The sequence below is a fragment of the Pogona vitticeps genome, chromosome 2 (genome assembly GCF_051106095.1).
Source record: "Pogona vitticeps strain Pit_001003342236 chromosome 2, PviZW2.1, whole genome shotgun sequence".
Taxonomy (NCBI): domain Eukaryota; kingdom Metazoa; phylum Chordata; class Lepidosauria; order Squamata; family Agamidae; genus Pogona; species Pogona vitticeps.
In genome coordinates this window covers 26,621,198-26,638,720 of record NC_135784.1, presented here as the reverse complement: position 1 = coordinate 26,638,720, position 17,523 = coordinate 26,621,198, and the positions used below count along the sequence as shown (strand labels likewise).

Sequence of the window (17,523 nt, the reverse complement as noted above, 5' to 3'; positions counted from 1 at the left end):
AAAAAAATATGATTCATAATAATCTGAAGTATCCGGTGATCCTCTCGAATTATGGACAGGGTGGGAATAACATGTGGCCTTCGAGTGGCTGTTGGATTCTTAGCTCCCATTATCTTTGACCCATCAGGCATGCTGGCTACTGCTGATGGGAGTCTTGAAGTCCAACAACATATAGAATACAGTCGTGCCCCATTTAACAATTAACCCGCATTATGATGAATCTGCTTCCCGACAATGTTTTTGCGATCGCAATTGCGATCACAAAACAATGTTTTAAACGGGTTTTTTTCACTTTGCGAAGATCGGTTCTCTGCTTCGGGAACCGATTCTTCACATTATGACAATCAAAACAGCTGATTGTCAGGTTTTCAAAATGGCCACCGGGTGCTCAAAATGGGTCCCTGCTGTGCTTAGGGACGGATTCCTCGCTATACAGGCACCAAAAATGGCCGCCGTATGGAGGATCTTTGCTGGACGGTGAGTTTTTAGCCCATTGGAACGCATTAACCAGGTTTTAATGTGTTTCAATGGTTTTTTTATTTTCGCTTTACGACGTTTTTGCTCTACAGTGATTTCGCTGAAACGAATTAACATTAAGCAAGGCACCACTGTACTGGTTCCCAAACTGGGGTCCCCAGATGTTCTTGAACTACAACTCCCAGAAATCCTGGCCAGCACAGCGAGCGATGAAGGTTACTGGAAGTTTTAGTCCAAGAACATTTGGGATTCCAATGGTGGAAACCACTGATCTAGAGGACCACAAGTTCTTCAGCTTTGCAACTAGGTTCATAGGAAGCAGGAGCTGTCTGTCAGTTGGCTCACAGCATGGAAGTTTTGCCAGCATGAATCTACAAGTCCACTTTCACCTGTCTTGTGCTGATTTGCTAGTGGGAGCTCCTCACCAGTCCTAATGACCAATTTGGATTCTATCTTACAGGAAACAGATGAGACCCCACCCATCTACAAGCTTCTCGATTTTTACATGCCTTGTGTAGGCAAACTGCAGAATCAGCCCATCTGTTCTCAACACAGTTGGTTCATGAGGTTCTTTGCTATGGATGGCCAGAGTACTATCACCCTGCGAGCCAATCCCAACTCTTCTGGTCTGTCATGCACCCCGCAAGAAACTGAAAGCGACAATAATGTCATATGCCAGTACAGGTATGTATTATATGGTGGCTCTACCTATGCTATAGGTTCATTCATTCATTCATTCACTCACTCACTCACTCACTCACTCACTCATTCATTCATTCATTCATTCAATTTATATACTGCTCCATTAGTGCCAAAGCACTATTCTGGGTCGTATACAAGGATTAAAACAAAGCATCTCAACAAAACGCTAAAATGTAACACAGATGGCAGTAATATGGCAAAACCATTATTTTTTTTAAAAAAGTGGCACCAACAATTCATCACAGAAAAGTTCCAATTGATGTGTGGTTTCCAAATTATCTTCCCCCACAGGAAAAAAAAATTTTTTTTTGTTTTAATTTTAGGGCACCTTTTTTATTATTACAGTATATTGTTATTCACTGATGCTGCAGTTCTTTGTTGTTGTGGTTTAGTCGTTAACTCTTCATGACCCCATGGACCAAAGCACACCAGGCCCTCCTGTCTTCCACTGCCTCCCAGAGTTTGGTCAGATTCATATTTGAAGTCTCAGCTTCTGCCTTCCACCCAAGTAGTGAATGTAGACAAGCAATGATGGGGTTAAAAATGGTAGTTTTCTAGCCATCCCCTACTTGAATAGGACCAGTTTTTAGGACACCGTGTGTGATCATGGAATGTATTTCCTGGGGAAAGCACTGAGCAGAACTCTGGCACCTGATGGAAAGCAGGTTTACAAATAACACATTGTAATATGCAGGTCCTGTCTCCTTAGGAGACAGACTTTTAAATAGCAACTCTCCATCCTTTGTGACTGGGTATAGTTTTCTTAAGGGACATGGGGGCGCTGCAGGTTAAACCGCAGAAGCCTCTGGGCTGCAAGGTCAGAAGACCAGCAGTCGTAAGATCGAATCCACACGACAGAGTGAGCTCCCGTCGCTTGTCCCAGCTCCCGCCAACTTAGCAGTTTGAAAGCATGTAAAAATGCAAATAGAGAAATAGGTACCACCTCGGTGGGAAGTTAACGGCACTCTGTGTCTAGTCGTGTCCTTAGAAATCCATCTGAAGCTGGTTGGAACAAGCTGGACTGAACCATCCCCCAGTCCAGCAGAACACCACAGGATGAAGGCACACGTTCAAGGAGAAGCCCCCAGGCAAAGCTCTCAGATACCAGGAGACTCGGGAGAAGAGTCTTCCTCAAGAACCCATCGCCCCCTTGCGAGAAAGTGCTTCCTCCGGGGATGCAATGGGTCAAATTCTGCAGCTAAGCTCCTCTACCACGTAACCAAACGCCAGCAACTCAGGTCCCTGGATGGTCTAGGACGGTTGGAGGCCACATGTCTTCCAGTTTCTGACCCTTGCTGTTCCATTGCCTGTATAGACTCTTGAGCTGGCAGAGCTTCTTGACCTCTCCCTCTTTGTTTTCTGTTATGGCTGAACAGGCTCGCTCTTGGACTTTAGCTTTGGATCTCCTGCAGCTGATTTGCAGGGCCCTCTTCCTTGGCTGTTGTCTAGACCTCAGTCTTGCCTGTGACCCAGATTTCGAGTCTCCCCCTCCCTCCTGCATGCTAGAGCGGTCTATTAAATTGATGCTTTAGCTTGCCAAGACATTACCTGCGGCCGCAGCTCACCTGGGAATAGGAAACAAGAACATCCACACAGCAGATCAATCTCTTCCCCCATCCTTATTCAAAACACGAGCCTACTCAGACGCTCTCCTTGCACCTTTACTTTCATTCACTCCAAGTGAGACAAGCATCATGCTTCAATTGCTGAAACACTGATCCTTATTTAGGATTGAGACCATTAAACAACCTTCTTTCCCTTTATTATTGGTTTTACTATTGGACTGGAATAGTAAATCTTATATCCAGTAACCTATTGTTAGTCCTAACTAGAGTAGGTCTATTGACAATATAATTTTTAAAAGCTGTTGACTTGCCATGGAAGAACTAGATTCAATGGCCAGAATCTTCTTGCCAATTTACGCCTGCGTAACCGAAGTCAGGTGGCAAATTGCTATTCATTAAGGAACGGGGGTGGGTGGTTGTGTTTCTGATCACCCTTGTGCCCAGGAATGAAACTGGTGTCCCATTTTTGAGTGGCAGATATTTATGCCATCTCCCTTTCATGACTTTAGACTTTGGGGAATAGAATTTTAGCAAATACATCTGCTCTTAGTTGGGACTGGCATACGTAACTACTAGGGTGGCTGCTGGAGTTAATCTGCAATGTTTACTTGCCCTGGAAGTTAAGTTAGAAGAGGGGCATCTCTGTGTGCCTGCCTCTTCAGCTGGTTGGTCTGTGGTCTGAAGTTCATTGCTTTGTAAGATTTAGCTTCAAAGATATGGTTTTTTGGTTTTAAACCGCAGGGTGTTCCCCCCCCCATCCCCTTTGGGGAATATATCCACAGTTTCAAGAAATAACCAGTCACAAAGAACGAACTGTTTGTAACTCATTTCTGTTCCTCACTAACAAAGGCAAAACTAAGGGCCTGATCACACGAATGATTTGAATTGTTTCCTTTTCCTCCTTTTTAAAATATCTATATATTTATATGTACTGTATCATCACATGGTATACCTTCACAGGGCTGTCAGTAGATTTCTTGCTTGTTGTACCAGTTCTGTAGGCTACACACACCATCTCATACAAATCGATTCATTTTCTTTATTTTAATCTCTATATATTCATAAGTGTTATATTGCTTAAGCAGCATACAGTATGCAGGTGCATGCTGGAGGCCGGGCTGCCTTACCCCCCCCCCCTGCTCCAGGCTTTTGCAAAGGAGTGGAAGGGGGGGGAGAATATCCCAAAGATAAAATCTCACTTTCAACCCCATACCCTGCCCTATCTGAACCCCTCAATAGAAAATCGCTCATCTTGCTGCTGCCCCCCCCTCCACACACCCCGATTTGCTCTTCTTTCCTTCTGCTTGGGATAACAGCTGCCCTTGCTTAGTTTGAATTTCAGAGGTGGCACGCAGGCACGCACGCACGCCCACACAGGCGCTGCTACAAGAACTTTCCAGGATAGAAAGCGATTTGTTGATAAGCATTTAAAAAGCATTTTAATAAATAGATAGATAGATAGATAGATAGATAGATAGATAGATAGATAGATAGATAGATAGATAGATAGATAGATAGATAGATAGATAGATAGATAGATAGATAGATAGATAGATAGATAGATAGAGGTACAAGCGTAGTGGCCATGCAGTGGCCCCCAAACCCAGCCCATCCACACAGTAATAAATCAATAGCATCATTCACACTTACTGAAACAAGAAGGATTGAAGTGATACAGGATTGGTGCATTTTAAAACAACCCTGCCGGCGAGGTGGAAAAATAACCGACTGGGCTGGCCAAGTGAATTGATGCTGTTGAAAGTTGTCGTTCAATACCTCTGGAGGCAGCAGTTTGGGGAACACGGCTGTACACAGGGATAGCTTCCCCATCTCCCGCTTAAAAGTGAGTGTCAGGTTACTGTCTCTAGGGCTAACGTTAACCAACAGCACCCTCTTGGGTTTAGTCAGCAAACCTGCACAGCAAAAACAATCGTGCAGCAGGGTTTGCCCAAGCTAGTTCTGTCTGAAACATCATTGGTATTTCCTTTCCCTGGAAAGTCATCAAAGTTGGAATGCAAGTAGCTTTTCTAAGGCCTCATGAAATACACCTTCAAAAAAAAATTTTTTTTATCACTCCTGACTCACATTGGAGAGGTATTGGGTTGTCATTCTTTGTCAGCCATCTTTCTGTTTGTTCCACGAAAAGTTTCACCCGTGTGTCTGAATGCTGTGATTTCCTGCTCAATAATGAGACCACGTGAGGTGCTTTTTCTTTTTCTGCCTGAGGTGGCACAGGGGCGCATGAACTAATTAGACTTTATGCAGACACATGGGTACCCATGCATCTGTGGATTCCAACTTTCTTTCTCATCGTGCTAAAGAGTCCCCAGTCTGAGGAAAAATTAATCTGATATTCCAAACTCTATACAGTACATTCAGAAACACGAACATGCCAATAGGAATGAGCAAAAGAGTATAAACATCTGAAGGATTATTTTCAAAATAAGGTGTTAGGAACTTCATTGTATGTAGCTCCTCGCCTCTGGAATAACCTACCTCCGGAGATTCGCACTGCACCCTCGCTGGGTACTTTTAAGAACCAACTAAAAACATGGATGTATAGGCAGGCCTTCCCTTCCAGTTAATTCCTGTCATCTTTCCTTTTTTATTCTTTTACTCTTTATTTGATTTATTTTGTATTTTTCCCATCTTGCAGAACCATTTAATTAATTAATTGTTATAAATTTTTCTTGAACTTGTTATCCTTTATGTTGTAAGCCGCCTAGAGTGGTTGAAATGACTAGATAGGCGGGGTATAAATACAATAAATAAATTCTAGAACATGAGCCCCACCTGTTAATTGAACCAAAGACCTTAAGCAACTATCTGAATGGCTTTATGTATAATGTTTGAAAACACACACACACACAACCTGCTTGAGGGTACAGATCACCAAATTCTATGCAGTATATTGTGTATGCACCTGTATCTACACTTTAAATATTTTGAATGTAGCATGTGAAAATGCCTGTTCTCTGGGCCAGTCACAGAATTCTCCATTCTTCTTTCTTTATTCCTTAAAAACAGGTAAATTGTGTGACTGTGTTGCGTTCTCTTTAATCTAACATTTTAGAATAAAGATTTCTGTTCTGTTGAGGGTATTTCCCATCTTGGCTTCACACTCAGGACCCATGTTCATAGAACATGGGAATCTGCCTCACCCTGAGGCACAATACGAGTACAATCATAGCAATCCTTCTAGCTGAGAAATGAGCATCTTCCAGTAATCCAAGGGCTGCACATAACTCCTCCCTGGATTTCAGAAGGCTGAACTTGCCTCCAGAAATCTCAAGGCCCAATCCTTTAAAAAAAAAAAAAACTGCAAAAGCAGCCTCTGTGCCATCTAGTGGCCAATATTATTATTATTATTATTATTATTATTATTATTATTATTATTATTATTATTATTATTATTATTAGTAGTAGTAGTAGTAGTAGTAGTAGTAGTAGTAGTAGTAGTGGTGGTGGTGGTGGTGGTGGTGGTGGTGGTGGTGGTGGTGATGATGATGATGATGATGATAATGATAATAATAATAATAATAATAATAATAATAATAATAATAATAATAATAATAATAATAATAATAATAATAATAATAATAATAATAATAATAATAATAATATTCTTGTGGTGGGCTGGAGTTTGGGAAGGGCCCTCAAAACAGGGCACAATGCCTCCCAACGGTCTCTACAGACACAGGAGGACTTTCTCAGCTTTTTTCAAAGAAAACAGTACCAGGGGTGCGGGGAACCACGTAGGTCTGCAGGCTGCAAGCTGTGCACCCTCCTAATTTAGCTCAGTGATGCCCTACATGGACTGGCAGCACCTCTTCAAGGTTTCATGGAGAAGTTTGCCCAGTCCTGACTCTGGAATTGATCCCACAGCCTTCTGCGTGCAAGGGCTGCTCTGCTAGCAGGGATGTTGGCAAGTAGGGTATAAATGTAACCATATAGCCTGGAAGGAAAGCAGGATATAAATGCAACAAACAAACATATATTATCGGGGGGGGGCTGGAAATGGCAATCATGTAAAATACCATGTGAAACGCAAACACAAAAGCAAATACATGTATGGCATTTAAGTAATATGGGATAATATTTAGACCTTGCTGAATTTGCCAATGATTAACGCTCATTAAATTTGTCTCTTGCTGATGCATATTGTATGTTTATCCTCCTCTGTAGATCAGATTGCTGTTCTCCTTATGTGGAGATTGTGATCAGTGATGAAAACGGAAACGCCGCCACTATCGCTATAGACTACAGGCGATCCCGGCCTCTGGCTACTGCCTAGTAAGTCATCAAACACACGTATAAATCAAGCTGTCTTATTTACTGGTTTACTTACGACATTTTTATTCTACTCCTTGGCAAAAAAACCAGAGTGGCTTCAGGCTTAACATTTAAAAGACATAACACAAGAGGAGGAAGGGGAGGAGAGGAAGGAATTATTAATTCATTTATCATTAAACTTAGCTGGCTGGATAGTTCAGTGGTTCAGGCACCTGGCTATGGAGCCAGAGGTTGGGAGTTCAATTTCTCCAATGGTGCTCCTGCGAGTACAGCCAGCCTGGGTGGCCTTGGGCCAGCTGCACAGTCACAGCAGAACCCTCAGAAAAAGAAAAGGGTAAACCACTTTTGAGTATTCTCTACCTGAAAAATGCTGGAAAAGGGTCACCATAAACAGAAATGACTTGACAGCACATTGTTGTTGTTATTAAACTGAAATGATGGCATGGCTAGCAGCAGGTGGCAGCTGCAAGCCCGTCGAAAGCAGCTGGTCTTTCAGGAGAAGCCACAATCTTGTGCTACTTCTCTGCTCCTTTTCTCTGCTCCACCGTCTCCTGGGAGAGATACTTCCAGGTTACTGGCTGCTGACCAAAGGCAGCTGACATTACACTACAGTGGTGCCTCGCTTGACAACGTTAGTCCGTTCCAGCAAAATCGCTGTTAAATGAAATCATTGCCAAGCGAATTAAAAAACCCCATTGAAACACATTGAAAACCCTTCAATGCGTTCCAATGGGCTAAATACCTCATTGTAAAGTGAAGATCCTCCATTGGGTGGCCATTTTCCGGTGCCTGTATAGCGAGGAATCCGTCCTAAAGCACAGCAGGGAGCCATTTTGCACAGTGGGCGCCCATTTTAGAGCCACCAACCAGCTGTTTGAAAATCATCGTCTAGCGAAAAATCGGTTCCCAAAGCAGGGAACCGATCATTGTGAAGCGAATTTTTCCTATTAGAACATCATTTTGCGATCGCAAAAACCTGATCGTCAAGCGGTTTCCTCGTTTAACGAAGTAATCGTTAAGCGAGGCACCACTGTATCTTCGAGGATGGGTCAATACAGCTCATTATTCTTCTTTGATCGGCAGTGGCTTCCCCGCATTCTAACACTGAGGATTTTCCTGACTCCTTCTCCATCTAGGGAAGACCCTTTTATATGTAGCTACAGGAAAATGAATCTAGGACTTCCTGAATCCAAAACCTGCTTTTCTCTGTAACGGATTAGGTGACAGCTGTGAAGCACGGCTCCTTGCTTCGCTGGAAGGAGAGCTGGGCCTCATGGGATAGACCAGACCACAGTATTTAAGGGTTGCTTCTGCAGTCGCCGTTAAGTTTGTTGAGGAGGATAATAACTTCAAATGCTCAGGAATCCCTGGAAAGAAAACAGAGAAGTTACGGGAGGAACTGGGGGAGGCGGTCAAATGGCCACCTTCTCCACCAGCCCCGCCAAGGCCACAAACTTGGTGTGGGACAGAATATGGCCTCTGAGGTCCATGGGGTCCCTTCCACCTCTGCAGTTCTGTGGTGATGATGATGATGATGAAAATAAGAATGTAACTGTCAAACACATTTATACAGAATTTAGTACCTTTTGAACCAAAAATTGTAATCGTAAAAAAATGGGAGACATGAAAAAACTGAACTGAGTTTCAACTTAGGAAGCATGAATTAGATTAATTGACTTAAATATGTGCTTGAAAAAATACAGTAGGACCTCCATACTGCAGGGGATCAACTCCCACCAAGCTCTACCCGTGTCACTCGTGCGAGCTGGAAGGTGAGGCTGAGGAGCCTGACGCCGAGGTAGGCCTGGAAGGAAAAAACAAGAAACCGGGCCTTCTCAATGGTGGCTCCTCACCTCTGGAACAATCTGCCTCCAGAGATTCGCGCGGCCCCCTCGCTGGGTATTTTTTAAAACCAACTAAAACATGGATGTTCAGGCAGGCCTTCCCCTCCAGTTAAGACCTGATTCTTTCCTTTTTTTTTCTTTTGTGGTTTATTTTTCTTTTTTTTTTTTCTTTTCCATCTTGAAGCATTGCATATTTAATGTAATCTCTCCTTTTTTATTATTTTTTGTTATATTACGTGTCTGTAAGCCGCCTAGAGTGGTTGCAACTACCAGATAGGTGGGATATAAAAAGAATAAATAAATAAAATAAATAAATAAATTCTAAGCCCCGCGCTCGGCAGATGCTGAAAATGGTGGATTATAGAGACTATTTTGATTGCAAACTGGTCTCTGGCTCCCTCTAGTGGCCAGTTCTGCTGATGACATCATAGAAATATATTTCTCTAGTGCAGGGGTCAGGGAACTTTACCTTTTACCCCCCCCAAAAAAAATTTATATATGTTGACATTACCCCCTTGATTTGAAAGGAAGGAAATCATACATTATTTGAATTAAAAATATTATTGAATCTACACAGGCTGTGTACTGAACTAGCAGGATGCACCAAATTTGATAAAGATGTGCACTATTTTTGCTGGAACTCATTGCACTCCAGCCATGGTGTGGTATAGGGAGTAGTACGGTGTCCAACGTGCCTAGCAAGTTGCATTAAATTTTTGCTAGCTCGCAGAGGATTTAATCATCATCAGTGGCTGCCAGAGTGCTACTAGCAATGACATCCTGGCAAACAGAAGGGGAAGATATGGAGGCAGTGACAGATTTTACTTTCTTGAGCTCCATGATCACTGCAGAGGGTGACAGCAGCCACGAAATTCAAAGATGCCTGCTTCTTGGAAGAAAAGCAATGATAAACCTAGACAACACCTTAAAAAGCCACCCTTCCCCTTCCACCGCCTTAATTCAGTTTCTCTTTTGCTTGCCTGCCTGTTCATTTTCACAGTTTTGAGTCAGTCTCTCTCTCTCTCTCTCACTCACTCACTCACACACACACACCCATCCATACATCCACCCTCCCTCCCTCCCTCCCTCCCTCCATTTCCTCCCTCCCTTCATTTTGTACATTTAAATAAGCTTGATGAAGTCCTTGGTCTCTCGCACCTTCCTTCCTTCCCTTGCTTGCTCGCACCTTTGTCCCCTCCTCCTGCTTGTTTGCAGTCATTTCCAGAGGAAACAGTCATTCAGAAGTCCCGGACTGATTGATTGCCTGGGGCTAATTCCCAGCTATAACCAATTAGGGAGGTTTATCTCCGATCTCCTGAAAGAACGGGGGATTTAGAAGTGCCCTGCTGCAATGAAGGAAGTAACAGGGAGAGGTGGCTTACAATTTGAGCTTTGGCTGCAGAGGGTGGGGGTGGGAGGGAGGGAGGAGGGTAGCACTCTGCTCATTACCCCCAGGATTTTCACTTTTACCCAATTTGGGGTAATTTATCCCTGTTTCCTGACCTATGCTCTAGTGAATTAAATATATAGCATGGTCTCTGACTCCCTCTAGTGGCCAGTTCTGTTAACCTCATATTTAGAAATATATATTTCTAGGATTATTCCTTTAATATTTTTAGTATTTTCAGACTGTGGATAAGTGAATCAGTGGATACTGATCCTGTTGATACAGAGGTCCTATTGTATGCTTGAGCAATTGCTGATCCACAACTGCTGCCCAAGGTCTGAGCAAGGGAGCGCCTCATCCAGGAAGGGGAGGGAGAGGCATCCTTTCCGTGCGTTGACTATCTCTATCCTTAAGCATTCCTAGCACCAAATTAGGAAAGGGCTATAGCTCAGTGGCACTGCTAGGAGTATGATAAAAAAATACTTCCTGCTTTCTCCCAATGTAACAATTAACAACAAGAAGTTATTTTTTCAAACACTGTAGTAAGTAACAGACACACACTGGTTTGCTATCAATTTACACTTGTGTAACAGAAATTGTGTAAGTCTTGATGGCCAATTGCTGTTCATGAATGAAGTGCTGAGTACATTCCTTGGCACTGTGCCTGATTGTCTTTGAGTTTTTGCCCAAGAACACAACCAGCACCTCACAAAACCACAGAATAATGGAGTTGGAAGGAGCCTCAAGTCCAACCCCCTTGTGCTCCATGCAGGAATCCAAATCAAAGCATATCTGACAGATGGTTGTCTAGTTTTCTCTCGAATGCCTCCAGCATTGAGATTGATTCCAAAAACTCACCACCGTCTAAGTAATTGGTTCCAGAACCTCCTGGTCTAACAGGATGTTTTTCTTGAAATCAAACTTCCAGTAACTTATTATGTGCCCTACACTCTGGGATGATGATCAAGAACAGATCCTGCCCCTCCACTCTATGATTACATTTCAAATAGTTGAAAAATGCTATCATATCTCCCCCTCAGTTCTTTCAGTCTTTCCTCATAGGGCTTGGTTTCCAGTCCTCTGACCATCCTTACTGCCCTCTTCTGAACTTACTCCAGTTTGTATTCTTTTTAAAGCGTGGTGTCCAGAACTGGACATAGTACTTTGGATGAGGCCTAACCAGTGCTGAACAGAGGGAAACTAGTACTTCATGGGATTTGGAGACTATGCCTCTGTTAACGCAGCCTAGAATAGCATTTGCCTTTTTTGCAGCCATAGTACAAAACTGGCTTCATGTTCAGCTTGTGCCGTACAATAATTCCAAGACCTTCTCGCTGGTAGCGTTACCCCATCTTGTAACTGTGTAGCTAGTTTTTTCCCCCTAGGTACAGAACTTCGCATTTATCCCTGTTAAGTTTCATTCTGTTGTTTTCAGCCCAGTGCTGAAGTCCATCAAGATCATTTTGAATTCTGTTCTGTCTTTCTTGGTTCTGTCTTTCAGGGTATTAGCTATTCCACCCAGTTTTGTGTCATCTGCAAAACTGAAAGTATTCCCTGCACTCCCTCATCCAAGTCATTAATAAAAATGCTGAAGAGCACCAGACCAATCACTGAGCCTTGTAGTACCCCACTTGTTGCCTCCTCCCAGTTTGAGAAGGAGCCATTGATAAGTACTCTCTGAGTATTAGTCTTACTTTTATTGTAAGCCGCCCAGAGGAGACGTTGTCTAAATGGGCAGGGTATAAATTGAATCAACCAACCAACCAACCAACCAACCAACCAACCAACCAACCAACCAACCAAATAAATAAATAAATAAATAAATAAATAAATAAATAAATAAATATTCTATAACCGTTTATCCGCCTGACAGTTGTTCTATCCAGTCAGACTGCTAATCAGAATATCATGGCACACTTTTGTCAAGGCTTTGCTGAAGCCAAGATATATTACATTTATAGTATCCCCACCATCTACCAGGGAAGTTACCCAAACCAAAAATAAGATAAGATTAGCCTGGTAGGATTTGTTCTTGACAAATCCATGGTGGCTTCTGATTATTACTGCATTGTTTTCATGTGGCTTGTGGAGCGGCCATTTTATAGACCGCCTGAGAACTTTCCCTGGCATCGATGTCAGGCTGATGGGTCTGCAGTTCCCAGGTTCCTCCTTTTTGAAGACAGGGACAACATTAGCCTTCCTCCAATCATCCAGCACTTCATGATTTCAAGAAGATAATAGTCATTCTGGGAGCCCTTCAGCCGGCCGCTTCAATACTTCTTGGATGCAGTTCATCCGGCCCTGGAGATTTGAACTCATTTCAACCTGATAAGGTATTCCTTCGCTATTTTTTAAAATCAACCTCCAACAGCAATCTTCTCCCTCCCTGCTAGCTCTCCCTGGTCGTTTGCTCTCTGTCATCCATCTCAGTGTTATTCTTCTGCTGTGCTCTGTTAGAGGAGTCAGCATAAGCAGCTCTTGGCCACGAAGATGTATGCTATTTCCTTCACACAAACTCGAATCAGCCGCAGGATTCTGGCTATTACTTTTAAACAGCAAATTCCCAAGCTCTGCTCACTCACACATTGCCTGTTTCTGAGCACGAGACAGGGGTCAAAAAAGCTCAGTGGGGAGCCACCCACGGAAATGCCCTTTTAGAGCGTCGGGAGCTTTCCACTATGCGGGACTTTATGGCGGCTGGGGGGGGGGGAAGAAAGTGGCCCTGTTTGCCACTCTTGATGTGTAGGTATCTCAGACCTCCTAATGGCAGGCCAGGCTAGGCTGAGCATCGGCAGTTCGGCCCTCGAATTATGCACAGGTGCTGGCCTCTCTCAAAGCACAGGCAGGAGATAACATTTCCACTATCCAGTCTCACTCAGTATCCTAGCAACCACCTTCTGAGCGAAGTGCCGTTTCCAAGCAAACGCCCAAGACAGACCTGCGAGCAATGCTTTTTATTAGTCCAAGAATGAAGTTTCACAATGCATGGAGAACAATGGCCGTGGCACCTCTGCCCAGGTGAGACTGCAATCGACGTGTCAGCTTTAATTGGGAAAAGACTCTCTCGGTCATGGTCTACCACCAACAGCTTCTTGTAACAAAGCGGGGTCTTAAGACAGGGTCTGGCCAGACAGGTGCAGAGGTGGGTACGATTTGATTTGAACGTTTCACGGGAGCAAACCAGGGGTCCAAGGACCTGTGTGGAGCCTTTTCACAAGAGAATAATCATTCCCCGTGGTGAACAGAAGGATCGCTCAAGTGAGAGATAAAAGAGATTTGCACTGGAGGGAAGAAACTTCTAAGTGCAAACCAGACCGCTCCAAATTCACCCATCGGGACAGGCCCCCAGTCTCCAACTGGGAGATGGATCTCTTATTCTGAGGGGCGTTCGCCCAGGCGCGGGATGCTCCAGGTTACATATTTTATGGAAAACCTAAACAAAATACTTCCTGCTTGGGGGGGGGGAGAGATTTGTTTATTTTTGCTAGACAAAAGGATAGTGTACTGCTTATATACCGCTCCATAGCATTTAAAGGACTCTCTGGGTGGTTTATAATTTAATTACAGTGGTGCCTCGCTTAGCGATGTTAATCCGTGCAGCAAAAATCACTGCTAACCAAAAACATCGCTAAGCGTTTTTTAAAAGCCCATAGGAATGCATTGAAACCCCTTCAATGCGTTACAAAAAACTCACCTTTAAGCAAAAATCCTCCATACGGCGGCCATTTTCGCTGCCAGGTATGTGAGGAATCCGTCCCAAAACACAGCTGGCGGTCATGTTTTTTTTCCTGGCGGCCATTTTGGAACCGCCGATCAGCTGTAGGAAAAAGATTGCTATGCGATAATCGGTAAGCGAAACAGCTTACTGATCATCGCAAAGCGATTTTTTCCTATTTAAAACATCGCAATGCGATCGCTTTTTCGATCGCAAATTCTTTGTCGTTAAGCGGTTTCATCGTTAAACGGGGCGCTCGTTAAGCAAGGCACCACTGTACACAGAAAATACATTGTGCACATCCCTAGTAAGCTGGGTACTCATTTTACCAACCTCGGAAGGATGGAATGCTGAGTGAGCCTTGAGCTGGCTACCTGAGAGTGAACCTGGGTCATGAGCACAGTTTTGGCTGCAGCACTGCAGTTAAATCACAAAGTGTGTGTTGTCAGCATATCTTGCTCTTGGGGAGAGTTACTGCCCCTGAAGAGTTCCAGGGATGGCAGTTTTCATTTTGACCCCAAACATTCTTAAAGGCCAACAAAACATGTGTTTTTCAGTTACAGTTCCCACAACATGGAGGGGAGATCCAAAACTACAAATCTGCACAGCCTTCTAGAGGCAATTGTCTCTGACACAGGAGGAGCAACAGAAGCTGAATGTGCTTACAGACTTCTATGTAGATCTTCACATTAAAGATACAGTCTTCCCTACTGCTGGATGGGGGCCACATAGAGGGGGCAGCAGCAGTGATGACTCCAGTTCTGTGAGGGCGTTGAATCCATCCTGGATTTTAGCTTGAACATTTGAACAGGCATCCAAGGCACAGAATCTATTGGGGAGAGCGATACAGTTCTGTACCTTGGAGAGCTCTATATAAAGTTCTGACTAAAACCAACAATGGACAAACCACACACTCCTCCACAATCAGAGTCACAAACTTCCACTGGTAAGCCTGGGGCTTGTGCACATATTCTCCACAGGTTCAGAATGATGCCCAACTACACTTTAAATATGGTGGTGCCCCGCTAGATGCTTACCTCACATGACGTTGAAATCGCTTGACAATGAAATTTTTGTGATCACTATTGCGATTGCAAAACGATGGTTCCAATGGGGGAAATCCGCTTTACATTGATTAGGAGCCTGTTTTTTCCAGCTCCGCAAAATGGTTTCCCTCCCTTCTCAAAATGGCTGCTTTCCAGTTCCACAAAATGGCTTCCCTCCCTTCTCAAAATGGCTGCTTTCCGGACGGAAGCTTCACATTATAGTGATTTTTAACAGCTGATCGGCGGTTCTCTATAGGCAATCTTCGCTGGACGATGAGGTATTTCCCCCACTGGAACGCATTGATCGGTTTTCAATGCATTTCAATGGGACTTTTTTCCTGCTTGATGACGATTTCACTTAACAGCGGTTTTTCTGGAACGCATTATCGTCGTCAAGCGGGGCACCACTGTATACATATTTTTTGCACACATACACAGACAAATAAACTGCCTCCCTCTCTCTTCTGACAGATTACCTCCATCACATCAACAGATTTACAGTGGATAGATTATATCAGATCGTTTCAGCTGTCTTGGTTCCATTTCTACTGGGAAAGCTAGCCTATCCAGATGTTCAGAACCTCAACTATCAACTAGAACTATCAACCATTGCAAATAAAAGTTGAAAATTTTAACTGTGTTTGTTTATACAGTTTCTTACAAGAATATATATACCCATACCAAAGGTAGGGAACCTTTGACTGCCAGAGGCCATGTTCTTCCTTTTTTATCTCCGTCTCCTGACATCTTCATCCATTTTAATTTCCATCTTCCAAAAATGCCCCATAATTGCAAACTACATTTCCAGAAGCTTTGGGGAGGTGATTTTCAACATAAACATAAAAAAAAATCCAGACTCTCTTTTAAAAATGAAGTAATCATGGGAGACACACTGAGTCCATTGGGTGGGTGAGGGATTTTCCCAGAGGTGGCACAGGCCACTGTTTCCACATCACTGGCCTACACTAACAAAGTTTCCATTGTTCTGAAGGTCCAGATTTTTGTCTTTGACTGTAGACACTGTAGGTGCGTACCACCTAGTTGATTCTAAATTACAGAGATGCTCCCAGTGTTTTCTTGGTATAACCCATGCAGAAGTGGTTTATCAGTCCTTACTCCCAGTAGTAGCAGGCTGGATAGCCCAATGGTTTAGGTATCTGGCACCAGAGCCAGAAGCGGAGAGTTCAATTCCTGACTGTGCCACCTGGGAGAAAAGCCAGCCTGTGTGGCCTTGGGCCAGCTGCAAAGTCCCAGGATGCCCACAGAAGAAGGGAAGGGCAAACCATTTCTGAGTGTTCTCTACCTGGAAAACCCCCCAAAGGGTTGCCATAAAGAGAGTTTAAACATAAAACTAAGCTGAAATTCCCCCAGCTCGCACAGGTTAAATTCAATAGCTACAGCCATCACTGACATAGACGAGAACATGTGGTATGGGCCTAACATGTAGATATTAAAGGCCTAAGAACCTCTCAAAATTAAAGAAGTGAAATTAATCTGGACAAGATGGTGATGCTCCCAGTCAAGAGGCGGATCATGTAGTACAGTGGGGTCTTGACTTAAGAACGGCTCGAGTTAAGAACATTTTGACTTAAGAACCACTCTCAGGAAAATATTGACTTGACTTACATACTTAGATTTGAGTTACAAACTGAAAAAAAACCCACCTGGGAGGCAGGGAAAGTGCAAAATGTGAACTTTAAGTTAACTGTTGGCCAGTGAAAAGGGTGCCTGTCTGCTTCCTCACTCTTCCCAGCGTTTAGAGAGTGGATTGGGAGTCTTCAGACTGCCTGGTACTGTCCTGCCTGGACTGTATTTTCCCTGCCTTCCCTGAACCTTTCTTGACCTAAGAAAAAAAGAAACAAAATATCCCCCTCTAGTGGTCGAAGGCAGAATAGCAGCTTCCCATTAGTTTCTATGGACGGAAAAGAGCAGATACGGATCAAATGGTTTTCAATGCATTTCTATGGGAAATGCAGATTTGACCTGAGAACTTTTTGACTTGAGAACCGCCTTCCAATACGGATTAAGTTCTCAAGTCAAGACCCCACTGTAAGCATTCTACCGGTACTGAATGGGATTACACTCCCCTCAAAATACGGATTCAATAGTCGGCTATACACCTAGATTCAGTCCTGTGCATAGATTACTAGATTTCTGGAATGGGCAATAGTGCCTTCACACAAGTGCCGGTTTTGCTTCTTCCTGGAAGTTGCCTTACCCAGTGACAGGGACACATGGCTTAGTTACATTTCATGTGTGTGGTGCTTCCTTTGGAGAGTGTTTGGGAACCTCAGTGGTTCCAAAAGGTTGTGGCCAAATATTGACAGAGTTAGTTATGGAGAAACACACAGCTTTGTTGTTAATAGTAGCTCCACTGGCTACCAGGCTATTTCTGTGTACAATTCCAAGTCCTGACTACCTGAGGGACCATATTCTCCCAAACAAACCTCGCTAGGCTTTGAAATCTAGAGAGAGGCCTTTTCTTAGTCCCAGT

General features: G+C 43.6%; 1 protein-coding gene across 1 annotated transcript in view; it reads left to right on the top strand.

Moving 5' to 3' along the window:
* The window catches only part of LOC110088706 (von Willebrand factor A domain-containing protein 7), a 48,384-nt gene extending 32,720 nt beyond the window's left edge, over positions 1-15,664 (top strand). Inside the window, exons 16-18 of the mRNA XM_078388636.1 lie at positions 938-1,161; positions 6,930-7,037; positions 15,501-15,664. Coding sequence (XP_078244762.1) covers positions 938-1,161; positions 6,930-7,037; position 15,501 — 333 coding nt within the window. The 3' untranslated portion in view covers positions 15,502-15,664. The remainder of the gene's footprint in view (positions 1-937; positions 1,162-6,929; positions 7,038-15,500) is intronic.
* The last annotated feature ends 1,859 nt before the right edge of the window (positions 15,665-17,523 follow it).